Source organism: Panthera onca, chromosome D2 (assembly GCF_046562875.1).
Source record: "Panthera onca isolate mPanOnc1 chromosome D2, mPanOnc1 haplotype 2, whole genome shotgun sequence".
NCBI lineage: Eukaryota > Metazoa > Chordata > Mammalia > Carnivora > Felidae > Panthera > Panthera onca.
Window position 1 is genome coordinate 9,446,650 of NC_138349.1, and position 16,784 is coordinate 9,463,433.

A 16,784-nucleotide genomic window follows, 5' to 3' on the forward strand; every position below is an offset into this window, starting at 1 on the left:
CCCGAGCTTGTACTCAATCTGAAACAGTCCGTGAGCCCTCTGAATATCATACCAGTGGGCAGGACTAACGATCACTGACTCTGAGCTGTGCACACGCACAGCAGCCCGGACCTGTGGGTGGCAGAAAAGAAACACAACATGGCAGCATTAGGTCTGCCGGCAGGAAGGTCATTTGCCACGTTCAGCACGACAGCACAGCTCATGAGTGATCGGGCTCACCTGGACCCAGCCCTTTGCACCCTGTGAGCTGGGCTGGGGCATGACCATTGCTGGTTCTCATTCTTCCAGGCATGCGTTCAATGAGAGCTCTGGTCTCCAAAACAAGATGGACACATGCAACAAACCCATGAGAAGACGACCGCTTCCGCAGCCGTTAGGAAAAGGCAAATCCTATCCACAGACAGATGACTACAATGAAAGGGACAGAAGAAGTCGTGTCGTTGAGGATGTAGAGAAAGCACAACTTCCAGACACAGCTAATGGCACCCTACATTGGTGTGGCTACTGTGGCAACAGTTCAGTGCTTCCACAAGAGAGAAACATAACGTCATCACTTGACCCACACATTCTACCCCAGGTATATACCCAGGAGATCTGTAAACAGCTGTTCAAATATCAAAATTGTACGCAGCAGTCACGGAAAGCCTATTCAAATGAGTCAAAAGATTCAATTAATCAACATGGCCTTCAACCGATGAATGGTTTAAAAAAAAAAAAAAAAGGCTAGGGATTCATGGGGCCACTGTGTACGTGTGCCATCGTGGTGAACCTTGAGAGAGTCTGCCATTGAAAGAAGCCAGCCACAAAGGGCCACATATGCACCGAATCCATTCATACGAAAATGCCAGAGTAAATAAATCCATATTGATAGAAGGCAGACAGGTGATGACCGGAGAGAAATGGGATTGGGTGTGAATGGTAACGGCATGGAATCTCCATCAGGGGCATGAACAATTCTGGAAGTAGATACTGTGCTGGTGGCACTGCTCTGACTATCCTCAAAACTCCAGACTCTAGACATCAGGCTGGAGAATTGTGGGGTAGCGGTTATGCCCAGAGACCCAAAGAGCAGAAAAGCAAGCACTATTTGGCCATTTGCTACAGTCCTGAGTCACACAGACCATCATCCCCGTCCTACTGTAGGACTGAAAGAAGCAGGAGCAGACACCCCTACGGTCCCTACGGAAGACGAGCTACCAGGCTGTAGGGGCAATCGAGTCCCTCTCAGTTGCCCCACGGACACTGCACTGTCAGCACAGAACCGGACCTGAAACCGGAGGCCAGCTCCAGCGTAGAGCGCGACATGGCCTGACAGCCCTGGGAGAGGCAAGCTTCTGTGCCTGGACTGGGCAAATGTGGGCAGCATTCAGCAGAGAGCACTTGGGACAGAACAAAGCTCTGACAGGGAAGAGCTTCTTTGGGTCAGAAACCGCTTGCCCTGAGTTGTAGGTACAGACACCATCGCTCCTATGAAGTCAAGTGGCCAAGACCCCTGTCCATGAGGGTCAAGGAGGCCCTAGTATCACATCTTGTCCCTGTCTCTGGAGGTATAGACGGTGGCCATGGGGACCCTGACCCGGGAATCAGAGCCCATGCACATGGTTCCGGTGACTCATCTCTTCCCAAGCAGGTATCAGAGGCCTCCCAGGACATGTCAACCAGACAATGGGTGACAAACAGAGTCCTTCTCCTGGTGGCACAGGGACCTGGCACTGGCATCGGCCCCTCATGTGCACAATGCACAGCCATAGTGAGCCCGAGCACATAAGAGAAAATGGTGCTAAGACAAACACTGTGAGCAGGCGGTCCTGGGACTTGTACATCCCGTTGTTCCTGAAGCTAGACCCACCCACCACTAATGTCCTCATTATGGACATTAGCATATGTCATATGCTCTCCTAGCATAAGACCGGTAGAGCTGGGTTCCGGTCAATTGCGAACAAAAGCATCCTGACTAGTAGATCCCACAACCGGTAGGTGGCAGGAAATCATAATTCTTGTGGGGAAACAGAACGCCCCACGCTGAATACGCTGGTTAGGGCGGAAGCCGAACCCACATTTAGGAATTTCACCCACGCCACTTGGTTATGGTGTTGATGATAATCTTTCGGCAGGAAATCAAGGATGCTTACCGTAGGAAGGACTTGTATACCACCAATCTGGAGAGACACAGAGAGAGAGACAGAAACAAAAAGTAGAATTAGAAAGGAGGTGGAGTCAGTCAAGGTTGGCTCAAGTGACTATTAGGTGGGACCAATGGTGGTGATATCTGAGGAGTTCTGCCGGATAGAGGAGAAAGGGGTCTCTGCCGAGAGGCTGCCAAGAGGCAAAATCCCACCGTCGAATGTCCAGCACAACGGCAACGAGGTGGTGCCATGTGCAAGGGTAATTGCCGTGCTGTTATGACCCTGTCGTTGGGAAACGCATCACGTAGGCTCCACATGGGGAGTAGGACGTGAAAACGTCTCTATTCTCCCAACACGTGGAGCATTTGGTCCAGGCAATGCAATCCAGCAGAAATGTTCCCGAGACAGCCTTCTCTGTCATCTAAAGTCTTAGTGAGGACGGTGTACCCAGAGGACTCTTATTTCACTGAGCCAGTAAGGACAGTCCGTGTGTTGTGGGCTGTTCAACTGGAAGTGTCTACATAACCGAGAGGGACCAAGGAAGGCCCAGGAGAGAGAAAAGCTCCGGAGTCCCCCTTAGATGTAAAGTTTGGGGCCAGGGCTGGCTTACAAGAGGAGATAGACGCTCAGGAGTCAAGAGGCAGCAGAACTCACCTGGTGCGGTCGTGGGCTGGGACTGGGCAGCTGTGAAGAGACAAGAGCACGTGAGACACCGCACAGAGCTGCCCCAACCGGACGCAAGGGGGAAGGATCTGAGCGGGTCAGATGCCATCGATGCTGGTCCCCAGCCACGGAGGGTAGGGCCCGTGACATCCACACCCTGGAAGGACGACCCTCTTCAAAGGGCCAGGCACACCAAGAACATGATTTCCCATGTCAAGGTGATTGGCTCCAAGGCACACAAACCAAACGTGTGCCTTGAGCTTTCAGCTGCTCACCACGGCAGCAACACCGAGGAGTCCAGCTCCCGCCAACATGCCACGGCTGATCTTTCAGGCCTAAGCAGGGCTCATGACAAGGTTTGTCTGGCAGTCATTGCAGAAGCAGCTGGCCCCTCGCACCACAGACCCGCCGCACGGACCGGGCATCACCCCTCCAGCGGGGGACACGCAGTCAGGGGCTCAGGACCCCAAACCCGCCGCGGCCGTAGCCACACACATACAGGTTGGTCTGCAATCCTAGCCCTGGGATCCCCGCGAGAGACCCCCATTCAGCAGGCTGATCACTCGCCGCCACCTGCAATGTTGCAGGAGGGCCAGTGACGGCTTCGCGGGGACTGGCAGTTTGGCACGTGTCCTACTTTACCATCTCCACACCTGCCAGCCTGACAAAAACTGACACTGACGCTGACACTGACACTGGAGGAGAGTTGAGGAGACGTGAGGAAGACAGGGATGGTATATAGGTAGCTTCCAACGATCGGATCAGAACATGACGTCTCTCTTCCCTAGCCAACAGCAAGAGAAACTCCCAACGACAAGAGGCTCACCTGAACAGATGACACTGGCGTCCTCACTATGGCCACAGTTGTGCGAGTTCCAGCCGTTGTGGGGGCAGCGCCACAGGTAGGACTCTTGCCCGGAGCAGCGCACGTTGTCCAGGACAATGGGCCCTGAGCCCTGACCAAAGCGGGCACTTCCCGGGGCCGACACGGCCCGGCCACAGCCCAGTTGCCTGCACACCACGTTGGCGTCATTGATGTCCCAGTCGTCGTCACACACGGTGCCCCAGGAGCCTTGGGACAGGACTTCCACGCGGCCCTGACACCGGTCACCTCCATTCACCAGCCTCAGGGACAAACCTGCCTCGTTCCCTAGAAAGACAAAGAACAAAACCCACTGTCCATGTCCGTCTTCTGGCCAAAGGCTTAAGGCTTGGTCCAGACTCAAAAGCTTGCTCACGGCCAGTCTTCCCCGGGCACCGTTCCCCTTCGAACATGCCAAGAGCTGAATCTTCAGCCCACGCACCCTAAGAGCTGAGACACCTAGACAGACCTGTCCAAAGGATGCCACGATGCGGGAAAGGACGCTATGATGCAATGCATGTGAGTAGGAAGACAACCCCCATCCACGCTGGGCATGCTCACGAGGGCATCTTCCAGCCATCGCTGTCAGGCCGAGACCGCTGCCCTGTGGGGCAGCTTGTTGGCTTCTGTAGGGTCCTGCCTGGGTTCAGGCAGAGCCCCAGGACCTGCTTGCAACGTGGCAAGAAAGGTGTAATACTAGCACATGGGCCCCCTTCTTCCCAAGGCTATATGCTCCACGGCCTGCGAGCCATGAGGGAGGTCTCAGGAGATTGGACAGATCTCCAAGCATTACGTTAACCTCCTGCAGAACGGTCAGCACTGAACATCGATCCCACTGGAGTCAGGGGGCTATCCGCCTACCTTCAGACCTGGGATCTGAGAGTCACCTCTTTCTGCTACCAAACACACACAGAGGTTGCGGCAAAGAGAGCAAAGACACACCCCGAGTCCCCTCCTGTGACTTCCATAACCAAACTTTACGTAGAAGGAGAGTGAGCCAGGGACTTGGATAGGAATATTTATTCCCTGTTGGTCTTATAGGTGGGTAGACCGGGGGCCCGGGTGTCCAGAAATCGTGACAGAGGGAAGAGCGAGAGGTAGACATCTCGGGAAGGAGTCTTCGAAAAGAGTGTGTGGCGGGCCTCTTGACCACTGACACCTGCAATTGTCACCTTGCTGCACAGGCCTGCTGCTCGGCCAGCCCTGTTGGGATGAAGGCTCTGCGGGAGGACCACCTGGTCCGTCCACATCCATCTCGAAACCTGGCATGTCACTGTCTCCCTCACAGGGCCTTCGCATCCTGCCCACCCTGAGGTATGCATGTCTGAGTGGTGCTGGGTCAACCTGAAATGAGTCAGATATCCTAGTGCCTGTAACACACCATCACTTGCTACACTTTCACCCCCAGGGCACTGTTCATCTGCTTTGGACGTATGCACGGGACACAGATGAATCTGAGGGCGTTCCAAACGGCGAGCGATGGAGAGAATCCAGCATGCTCTGAGGTCCCTTCAGGAGAAGGGCAGTGGTCATCCGTGTCCATTGTTCCACCCAACGTGTCGGCCCAGATTGCATTACAGCTGAAATCCAAACACAGAGGCCAGTTCCCTGAACCTGCACGCAGCTGTCTCCTGGGACAGCCTGAAACAACTACACGAAACCTCCTGGGCCGATGGCCAGACGGGCCTCTTAGAGCTCCAGGTCTCTTTAAGAGCCACTGTCGTGACTAACTGACAAGCAGAAACACGGGATACCCATAATTTCGACCAAGAGCGGTGCTTCCCCCGAGCGCTGAGAAGAAGGATGGGAACCACGAAAAGAGACATTCCCAGTGGGGTCACCTGACACTCACCCGGGCGAACCGTACATTGGGGTGAACAGCTGTAATAGAAAAAACCTCAAGGCAGACACAAAAGCACACAGGTGCTCCAACTGGATCAAAGGTTGAAGAAATCAGCCTAATCTCACAAGCAGATGACTCCACGTGTCCTTGGGCAGACACAGCAAGGGCCCTCCATGAATCTCTCAGTCCTCTGGGAGCCCCACCCTATGCCCCACTGCCATTGCTTGCCTTGCTGGGCCTGAGGACTGGCTTTCCGGCAGTCGGAATGCCACCAGCAGGCCCACGAACACCCTCAGAACCACTGCATCCACGCCACGTGGAAACAGCTAGAATGGGTTGAACAGTTATGCTAGGAAGATCCCAAGCCTCCCATCCCAGGTGCTATGCGCTCAGCCTTGACAAGGTTTCACAGGCTTTCTGCAGGGGGCCAAGCTCAGGCCCCGGGGTCCTCGGTGGCTCATCAGTGTTCCATGTGCCACTCACCAGCCATTCCCTACATCGATCCCCTTCTCCACTACTATCACTGTCGCCCCAGATGCGCAATCTAGGCTGCAATCCTGCTCCCTAGGTTGGCTTCATGGAGGACCCCGAAGCATAGGGCCACAAAGGAGTGAAGGTGGCTCGTCTTTCAACCACATTCCCAAAAGGTGCGCCTTGAGAAAAGGGCCCTAGGAAATCAGGTGTGGACTGAGCAGATGATCCAGCTGACAAGCAGGGGGTCATTTTGGCTGCCCACTGAAAGGTGAATGCACCTTGTCACCCACAGTGTCACTGATAATCCCAAGCAATTTCTGTCCACAGAAAGAGGGCAGCCGCCCCTGCGGTCCACCTCTGTGGCACTTCAGGGGACAGCTGCGCCCAGGAGACCTCGAGACACAGATATCCAGGAGAGGTCGGGTGGGGACCCTGGAGAAAGGAGTGTGTCGGTTCTCAGTAATCGCCATGAGAGTTTTGAAGTTCACCTGAGCAGATGACACTGGCGTCCTCCCCATGGCGACAGTTGTGCGAGTTCCAGCCGTTGTGGGGGCAGCGCCACAGGTAGGACTCTTGCCCGGAGCAGCGCACGTCGTCCAGGACAATGGGCCCTGAGCCCTCACCAAAGCGGGCACTTCCCGGGGCCGACATGGCCCGGCCACAGCTCAGCTGCCTGCACACCACGTCGGCGTCATTGGTGTCCCAGCTGTCGTCACACACGGTGCCCCAGGAGCCTCGGTACAGGACCTCCACGCGGCCCCGACACTGGTCACTTCCATTCACCAGCCTCAGGGACAAACCTGTTTCGTTCCCTAGCAGGAGACACGAAAATTATCTTTCTCTTCCTCCCTGGAGGAAAAGCCCCAGGGTCTCAGTGGACAAGAATTACTTCAGGGACCATGACTTCTGCATGCAGGTTAAGGGTGCCCAGCACAGGACTCTCTGAAGCTTGCTCACCATTGTTCACCATTGAGGGGCTATTCAGATACCCCGGAGGGTCATGAGGTTTACGCATGTGCACAGTTTGGTGGCCCACGATGTCAGCATTGGGATTGCTGACTGGTCATGGGAAGCAGGGGCGAAGGGTGAAAGCCAGCCGCCTGCCTCCCTACCTCGATGACCAACCCAAGCACCTACATCAAGCCCAGAGTTCCTACCCAGCCACCATCAAGAAACTGTCCTAGACCTAGTGCTTACAGACTCCACCTTCCCCTGACCGTCCTATGTCGTGCACCCTACTACTGGGCCTGAGGGTTCTTGTGAAGGTTCCTTTATGCTGACCACTGACTCGTGTCGCTCTTAAGCCCCGAGCTTGTACTCAATCTGAAACAGTCCGTGAGCCCTCTGAATATCATACCAGTGGGCAGGACTAACGATCACTGACTCTGAGCTGTGCACACGCACAGCAGCCCGGACCTGTGGGTGGCAGAAAAGAAACACAACATGGCAGCATTAGGTCTGCCGGCAGGAAGGTCATTTGCCACGTTCAGCACGACAGCACAGCTCATGAGTGATCGGGCTCACCTGGACCCAGCCCTTTGCACCCTGTGAGCTGGGCTGGGGCATGACCATTGCTGGTTCTCATTCTTCCAGGCATGCGTTCAATGAGAGCTCTGGTCTCCAAACAAGATGGACACATGCAACAAACCCATGAGAAGACGACCGCTTCCGCAGCCGTTAGGAAAAGGCAAATCCTATCCACAGACAGATGACTACAATGAAAGGGACAGAAGAAGTCGTGTCGTTGAGGATGTAGAGAAAGCACAACTTCCAGACACAGCTAATGGCACCCTACATTGGTGTGGCTACTGTGGCAAACAGTTCAGTGCTTCCACAAGAGAGAAACATAACGTCATCACTTGACCCACACATTCTACCCCAGGTATATACCCAGGAGATCTGTAAACAGCTGTTCAAATATCAAAATTGTACGCAGCAGTCACGGAAAGCCTATTCAAATGAGTCAAAAGATTCAATTAATCAACATGGCCTTCAACCGATGAATGGTTTAAAAAAAAAAAAAAAGGCTAGGGATTCATGGGGCCACTGTGTACGTGTGCCATCGTGGTGAACCTTGAGAGAGTCTGCCATTGAAAGAAGCCAGCCACAAAGGGCCACATATGCACCGAATCCATTCATACGAAAATGCCAGAGTAAATAAATCCATATTGATAGAAGGCAGACAGGTGATGACCGGAGAGAAATGGGATTGGGTGTGAATGGTAACGGCATGGAATCTCCATCAGGGGCATGAACAATTCTGGAAGTAGATACTGTGCTGGTGGCACTGCTCTGACTATCCTCAAAACTCCAGACTCTAGACATCAGGCTGGAGAATTGTGGGGTAGCGGTTATGCCCAGAGACCCAAAGAGCAGAAAAGCAAGCACTATTTGGCCATTTGCTACAGTCCTGAGTCACACAGACCATCATCCCCGTCCTACTGTAGGACTGAAAGAAGCAGGAGCAGACACCCCTACGGTCCCTACGGAAGACGAGCTACCAGGCTGTAGGGGCAATCGAGTCCCTCTCAGTTGCCCCACGGACACTGCACTGTCAGCACAGAACCGGACCTGAAACCGGAGGCCAGCTCCAGCGTAGAGCGCGACATGGCCTGACAGCCCTGGGAGAGGCAAGCTTCTGTGCCTGGACTGGGCAAATGTGGGCAGCATTCAGCAGAGAGCACTTGGGACAGAACAAAGCTCTGACAGGGAAGAGCTTCTTTGGGTCAGAAACCGCTTGCCCTGAGTTGTAGGTACAGACACCATCGCTCCTATGAAGTCAAGTGGCCAAGACCCCTGTCCATGAGGGTCAAGGAGGCCCTAGTATCACATCTTGTCCCTGTCTCTGGAGGTATAGACGGTGGCCATGGGGACCCTGACCCGGGAATCAGAGCCCATGCACATGGTTCCGGTGACTCATCTCTTCCCAAGCAGGTATCAGAGGCCTCCCAGGACATGTCAACCAGACAATGGGTGACAAACAGAGTCCTTCTCCTGGTGGCACAGGGACCTGGCACTGGCATCGGCCCCTCATGTGCACAATGCACAGCCATAGTGAGCCCGAGCACATAAGAGAAAATGGTGCTAAGACAAACACTGTGAGCAGGCGGTCCTGGGACTTGTACATCCCGTTGTTCCTGAAGCTAGACCCACCCACCACTAATGTCCTCATCATGGACATTAGCATATGTCATATGCTCTCCTAGCATAAGACCGGTAGAGCTGGGTTCCGGTCAATTGCGAACAAAAGCATCCTGACTAGTAGATCCCACAACCGGTAGGTGGCAGGAAATCATAATTCTTGTGGGGAAACAGAACGCCCCACGCTGAATACGCTGGTTAGGGCGGAAGCCGAACCCACATTTAGGAATTTCACCCACGCCACTTGGTTATGGTGTTGATGATAATCTTTCGGCAGGAAATCAAGGATGCTTACCGTAGGAAGGACTTGTATACCACCAATCTGGAGAGACACAGAGAGAGAGACAGAAACAAAAAGTAGAATTAGAAAGGAGGTGGAGTCAGTCAAGGTTGGCTCAAGTGACTATTAGGTGGGACCAATGGTGGTGATATCTGAGGAGTTCTGCCGGATAGAGGAGAAAGGGGTCTCTGCCGAGAGGCTGCCAAGAGGCAAAATCCCACCGTCGAATGTCCAGCACAACGGCAACGAGGTGGTGCCATGTGCAAGGGTAATTGCCGTGCTGTTATGACCCTGTCGTTGGGAAACGCATCACGTAGGCTCCACATGGGGAGTAGGACGTGAAAACGTCTCTATTCTCCCAACACGTGGAGCATTTGGTCCAGGCAATGCAATCCAGCAGAAATGTTCCCGAGACAGCCTTCTCTGTCATCTAAGGTCTTAGTGAGGACGGTGTACCCAGAGGACTCTTATTTCACTGAGCCAGTAAGGACAGTCCGTGTGTTGTGGGCTGTTCAACTGGAAGTGTCTACATAACCGAGAGGGACCAAGGAAGGCCCAGGAGAGAGAAAAGCTCCGGAGTCCCCCTTAGATGTAAAGTTTGGGGCCAGGGCTGGCTTACAAGAGGAGATAGACGCTCAGGAGTCAAGAGGCAGCAGAACTCACCTGGTGCGGTCGTGGGCTGGGACTGGGCAGCTGTGAAGAGACAAGAGCACGTGAGACACCGCACAGAGCTGCCCCAACCGGACGCAAGGGGGAAGGATCTGAGCGGGTCAGATGCCATCGATGCTGGTCCCCAGCCACGGAGGGTAGGGCCCGTGACATCCACACCCTGGAAGGACGACCCTCTTCAAAGGGCCAGGCACACCAAGAACATGATTTCCCATGTCAAGGTGATTGGCTCCAAGGCACACAAACCAAACGTGTGCCTTGAGCTTTCAGCTGCTCACCACGGCAGCAACACCGAGGAGTCCAGCTCCCGCCAACATGCCACGGCTGATCTTTCAGGCCTAAGCAGGGCTCATGACAAGGTTTGTCTGGCAGTCATTGCAGAAGCAGCTGGCCCCTCGCACCACAGACCCGCCGCACGGACCGGGCATCACCCCTCCAGCGGGGGACACGCAGTCAGGGGCTCAGGACCCCAAACCCGCCGCGGCCGTAGCCACACACATACAGGTTGGTCTGCAATCCTAGCCCTGGGATCCCCGCGAGAGACCCCCATTCAGCAGGCCGATCACTCGCCGCCACCTGCAATGTTGCAGGAGGGCCAGTGACGGCTTCGCGGGGACTGGCAGTTTGGCACGTGTCCTACTTTACCATCTCCACACCTGCCAGCCTGACAAAAACTGACACTGACGCTGACACTGACACTGGAGGAGAGTTGAGGAGACGTGAGGAAGACAGGGATGGTATATAGGTAGCTTCCAACGATCGGATCAGAACATGACGTCTCTCTTCCCTAGCCAACAGCAAGAGAAACTCCCAACGACAAGAGGCTCACCTGAACAGATGACACTGGCGTCCTCACTATGGCCACAGTTGTGCGAGTTCCAGCCGTTGTGGGGGCAGCGCCACAGGTAGGACTCTTGCCCGGAGCAGCGCACGTTGTCCAGGACAATGGGCCCTGAGCCCTGACCAAAGCGGGCACTTCCCGGGGCCGACACGGCCCGGCCACAGCCCAGTTGCCTGCACACCACGTTGGCGTCATTGATGTCCCAGTCGTCGTCACACACGGTGCCCCAGGAGCCTTGGGACAGGACTTCCACGCGGCCCTGACACCGGTCACCTCCATTCACCAGCCTCAGGGACAAACCTGCCTCGTTCCCTAGAAAGACAAAGAACAAAACCCACTGTCCATGTCCGTCTTCTGGCCAAAGGCTTAAGGCTTGGTCCAGACTCAAAAGCTTGCTCACGGCCAGTCTTCCCCGGGCACCGTTCCCCTTCGAACATGCCAAGAGCTGAATCTTCAGCCCACGCACCCTAAGAGCTGAGACACCTAGACAGACCTGTCCAAAGGATGCCACGATGCGGGAAAGGACGCTATGATGCAATGCATGTGAGTAGGAAGACAACCCCCATCCACGCTGGGCATGCTCACGAGGGCATCTTCCAGCCATCGCTGTCAGGCCGAGACCGCTGCCCTGTGGGGCAGCTTGTTGGCTTCTGTAGGGTCCTGCCTGGGTTCAGGCAGAGCCCCAGGACCTGCTTGCAACGTGGCAAGAAAGGTGTAATACTAGCACATGGGCCCCCTTCTTCCCAAGGCTATATGCTCCACGGCCTGCGAGCCATGAGGGAGGTCTCAGGAGATTGGACAGATCTCCAAGCATTACGTTAACCTCCTGCAGAACGGTCAGCACTGAACATCGATCCCACTGGAGTCAGGGGGCTATCCGCCTACCTTCAGACCTGGGATCTGAGAGTCACCTCTTTCTGCTACCAAACACACACAGAGGTTGCGGCAAAGAGAGCAAAGACACACCCCGAGTCCCCTCCTGTGACTTCCATAACCAAACTTTACGTAGAAGGAGAGTGAGCCAGGGACTTGGATAGGAATATTTATTCCCTGTTGGTCTTATAGGTGGGTAGACCGGGGGCCCGGGTGTCCAGAAATCGTGACAGAGGGAAGAGCGAGAGGTAGACATCTCGGGAAGGAGTCTTCGAAAAGAGTGTGTGGCGGGCCTCTTGACCACTGACACCTGCAATTGTCACCTTGCTGCACAGGCCTGCTGCTCGGCCAGCCCTGTTGGGATGAAGGCTCTGCGGGAGGACCACCTGGTCCGTCCACATCCATCTCGAAACCTGGCATGTCACTGTCTCCCTCACAGGGCCTTCGCATCCTGCCCACCCTGAGGTATGCATGTCTGAGTGGTGCTGGGTCAACCTGAAATGAGTCAGATATCCTAGTGCCTGTAACACACCATCACTTGCTACACTTTCACCCCCAGGGCACTGTTCATCTGCTTTGGACGTATGCACGGGACACAGATGAATCTGAGGGCGTTCCAAACGGCGAGCGATGGAGAGAATCCAGCATGCTCTGAGGTCCCTTCAGGAGAAGGGCAGTGGTCATCCGTGTCCATTGTTCCACCCAACGTGTCGGCCCAGATTGCATTACAGCTGAAATCCAAACACAGAGGCCAGTTCCCTGAACCTGCACGCAGCTGTCTCCTGGGACAGCCTGAAACAACTACACGAAACCTCCTGGGCCGATGGCCAGACGGGCCTCTTAGAGCTCCAGGTCTCTTTAAGAGCCACTGTCGTGACTAACTGACAAGCAGAAACACGGGATACCCATAATTTCGACCAAGAGCGGTGCTTCCCCCGAGCGCTGAGAAGAAGGATGGGAACCACGAAAAGAGACATTCCCAGTGGGGTCACCTGACACTCACCCGGGCGAACCGTACATTGGGGTGAACAGCTGTAATAGAAAAAACCTCAAGGCAGACACAAAAGCACACAGGTGCTCCAACTGGATCAAAGGTTGAAGAAATCAGCCTAATCTCACAAGCAGATGACTCCACGTGTCCTTGGGCAGACACAGCAAGGGCCCTCCATGAATCTCTCAGTCCTCTGGGAGCCCCACCCTATGCCCCACTGCCATTGCTTGCCTTGCTGGGCCTGAGGACTGGCTTTCCGGCAGTCGGAATGCCACCAGCAGGCCCACGAACACCCTCAGAACCACTGCATCCACGCCACGTGGAAACAGCTAGAATGGGTTGAACAGTTATGCTAGGAAGATCCCAAGCCTCCCATCCCAGGTGCTATGCGCTCAGCCTTGACAAGGTTTCACAGGCTTTCTGCAGGGGGCCAAGCTCAGGCCCCGGGGTCCTCGGTGGCTCATCAGTGTTCCATGTGCCACTCACCAGCCATTCCCTACATCGATCCCCTTCTCCACTACTATCACTGTCGCCCCAGATGCGCAATCTAGGCTGCAATCCTGCTCCCTAGGTTGGCTTCATGGAGGACCCCGAAGCATAGGGCCACAAAGGAGTGAAGGTGGCTCGTCTTTCAACCACATTCCCAAAAGGTGCGCCTTGAGAAAAGGGCCCTAGGAAATCAGGTGTGGACTGAGCAGATGATCCAGCTGACAAGCAGGGGGTCATTTTGGCTGCCCACTGAAAGGTGAATGCACCTTGTCACCCACAGTGTCACTGATAATCCCAAGCAATTTCTGTCCACAGAAAGAGGGCAGCCGCCCCTGCGGTCCACCTCTGTGGCACTTCAGGGGACAGCTGCGCCCAGGAGACCTCGAGACACAGATATCCAGGAGAGGTCGGGTGGGGACCCTGGAGAAAGGAGTGTGTCGGTTCTCAGTAATCGCCATGAGAGTTTTGAAGTTCACCTGAGCAGATGACACTGGCGTCCTCCCCATGGCGACAGTTGTGCGAGTTCCAGCCGTTGTGGGGGCAGCGCCACAGGTAGGACTCTTGCCCGGAGCAGCGCACGTCGTCCAGGACAATGGGCCCTGAGCCCTCACCAAAGCGGGCACTTCCCGGGGCCGACATGGCCCGGCCACAGCTCAGCTGCCTGCACACCACGTCGGCGTCATTGGTGTCCCAGCTGTCGTCACACACGGTGCCCCAGGAGCCTCGGTACAGGACCTCCACGCGGCCCCGACACTGGTCACTTCCATTCACCAGCCTCAGGGACAAACCTGTTTCGTTCCCTAGCAGGAGACACGAAAATTATCTTTCTCTTCCTCCCTGGAGGAAAAGCCCCAGGGTCTCAGTGGACAAGAATTACTTCAGGGACCATGACTTCTGCATGCAGGTTAAGGGTGCCCAGCACAGGACTCTCTGAAGCTTGCTCACCATTGTTCACCATTGAGGGGCTATTCAGATACCCCGGAGGGTCATGAGGTTTACGCATGTGCACAGTTTGGTGGCCCACGATGTCAGCATTGGGATTGCTGACTGGTCATGGGAAGCAGGGGCGAAGGGTGAAAGCCAGCCGCCTGCCTCCCTACCTCGATGACCAACCCAAGCACCTACATCAAGCCCAGAGTTCCTACCCAGCCACCATCAAGAAACTGTCCTAGACCTAGTGCTTACAGACTCCACCTTCCCCTGACCGTCCTATGTCGTGCACCCTACTACTGGGCCTGAGGGTTCTTGTGAAGGTTCCTTTATGCTGACCACTGACTCGTGTCGCTCTTAAGCCCCGAGCTTGTACTCAATCTGAAACAGTCCGTGAGCCCTCTGAATATCATACCAGTGGGCAGGACTAACGATCACTGACTCTGAGCTGTGCACACGCACAGCAGCCCGGACCTGTGGGTGGCAGAAAAGAAACACAACATGGCAGCATTAGGTCTGCCGGCAGGAAGGTCATTTGCCACGTTCAGCACGACAGCACAGCTCATGAGTGATCGGGCTCACCTGGACCCAGCCCTTTGCACCCTGTGAGCTGGGCTGGGGCATGACCATTGCTGGTTCTCATTCTTCCAGGCATGCGTTCAATGAGAGCTCTGGTCTCCAAACAAGATGGACACATGCAACAAACCCATGAGAAGACGACCGCTTCCGCAGCCGTTAGGAAAAGGCAAATCCTATCCACAGACAGATGACTACAATGAAAGGGACAGAAGAAGTCGTGTCGTTGAGGATGTAGAGAAAGCACAACTTCCAGACACAGCTAATGGCACCCTACATTGGTGTGGCTACTGTGGCAAACAGTTCAGTGCTTCCACAAGAGAGAAACATAACGTCATCACTTGACCCACACATTCTACCCCAGGTATATACCCAGGAGATCTGTAAACAGCTGTTCAAATATCAAAATTGTACGCAGCAGTCACGGAAAGCCTATTCAAATGAGTCAAAAGATTCAATTAATCAACATGGCCTTCAACCGATGAATGGTTTAAAAAAAAAAAAAAAAGGCTAGGGATTCATGGGGCCACTGTGTACGTGTGCCATCGTGGTGAACCTTGAGAGAGTCTGCCATTGAAAGAAGCCAGCCACAAAGGGCCACATATGCACCGAATCCATTCATACGAAAATGCCAGAGTAAATAAATCCATATTGATAGAAGGCAGACAGGTGATGACCGGAGAGAAATGGGATTGGGTGTGAATGGTAACGGCATGGAATCTCCATCAGGGGCATGAACAATTCTGGAAGTAGATACTGTGCTGGTGGCACTGCTCTGACTATCCTCAAAACTCCAGACTCTAGACATCAGGCTGGAGAATTGTGGGGTAGCGGTTATGCCCAGAGACCCAAAGAGCAGAAAAGCAAGCACTATTTGGCCATTTGCTACAGTCCTGAGTCACACAGACCATCATCCCCGTCCTACTGTAGGACTGAAAGAAGCAGGAGCAGACACCCCTACGGTCCCTACGGAAGACGAGCTACCAGGCTGTAGGGGCAATCGAGTCCCTCTCAGTTGCCCCACGGACACTGCACTGTCAGCACAGAACCGGACCTGAAACCGGAGGCCAGCTCCAGCGTAGAGCGCGACATGGCCTGACAGCCCTGGGAGAGGCAAGCTTCTGTGCCTGGACTGGGCAAATGTGGGCAGCATTCAGCAGAGAGCACTTGGGACAGAACAAAGCTCTGACAGGGAAGAGCTTCTTTGGGTCAGAAACCGCTTGCCCTGAGTTGTAGGTACAGACACCATCGCTCCTATGAAGTCAAGTGGCCAAGACCCCTGTCCATGAGGGTCAAGGAGGCCCTAGTATCACATCTTGTCCCTGTCTCTGGAGGTATAGACGGTGGCCATGGGGACCCTGACCCGGGAATCAGAGCCCATGCACATGGTTCCGGTGACTCATCTCTTCCCAAGCAGGTATCAGAGGCCTCCCAGGACATGTCAACCAGACAATGGGTGACAAACAGAGTCCTTCTCCTGGTGGCACAGGGACCTGGCACTGGCATCGGCCCCTCATGTGCACAATGCACAGCCATAGTGAGCCCGAGCACATAAGAGAAAATGGTGCTAAGACAAACACTGTGAGCAGGCGGTCCTGGGACTTGTACATCCCGTTGTTCCTGAAGCTAGACCCACCCACCACTAATGTCCTCATCATGGACATTAGCATATGTCATATGCTCTCCTAGCATAAGACAGGTAGAGCTGGGTTCCGGTCAATTGCGAACAAAAGCATCCTGACTAGTAGATCCCACAACCGGTAGGTGGCAGGAAATCATAATTCTTGTGGGGAAACAGAACGCCCCACGCTGAATACGCTGGTTAGGGCGGAAGCCGAACCCACATTTAGGAATTTCACCCACGCCACTTGGTTATGGTGTTGATGATAATCTTTCGGCAGGAAATCAAGGATGCTTACCGTAGGAAGGACTTGTATACCACCAATCTGGAGAGACACAGAGAGAGAGACAGAAACAAAAAGTAGAATTAGAAAGGAGGTGGAGTCAGTCAAGGTTGGCTCAAGTG

At 54.5% G+C, this 16,784-nt stretch overlaps 1 protein-coding gene across 1 annotated transcript in view; it reads right to left on the minus strand.

Moving 5' to 3' along the window:
• The window catches only part of LOC132684797 (scavenger receptor cysteine-rich domain-containing protein DMBT1), a 79,368-nt gene that overhangs the window by 21,381 nt on the left and 41,203 nt on the right, over window positions 1-16,784 (minus strand). Inside the window, exons 20-28 of the mRNA XM_081790571.1 lie at window positions 16,678-16,704; window positions 13,729-14,052; window positions 10,888-11,211; window positions 10,053-10,082; window positions 9,405-9,431; window positions 6,457-6,780; window positions 3,616-3,939; window positions 2,781-2,810; window positions 2,133-2,159 (exon numbers count right to left, since the gene is read on the minus strand). Coding sequence (XP_081646697.1) covers window positions 2,133-2,159; window positions 2,781-2,810; window positions 3,616-3,939; window positions 6,457-6,780; window positions 9,405-9,431; window positions 10,053-10,082; window positions 10,888-11,211; window positions 13,729-14,052; window positions 16,678-16,704 — 1,437 coding nt within the window. The remainder of the gene's footprint in view (window positions 1-2,132; window positions 2,160-2,780; window positions 2,811-3,615; window positions 3,940-6,456; window positions 6,781-9,404; window positions 9,432-10,052; window positions 10,083-10,887; window positions 11,212-13,728; window positions 14,053-16,677; window positions 16,705-16,784) is intronic.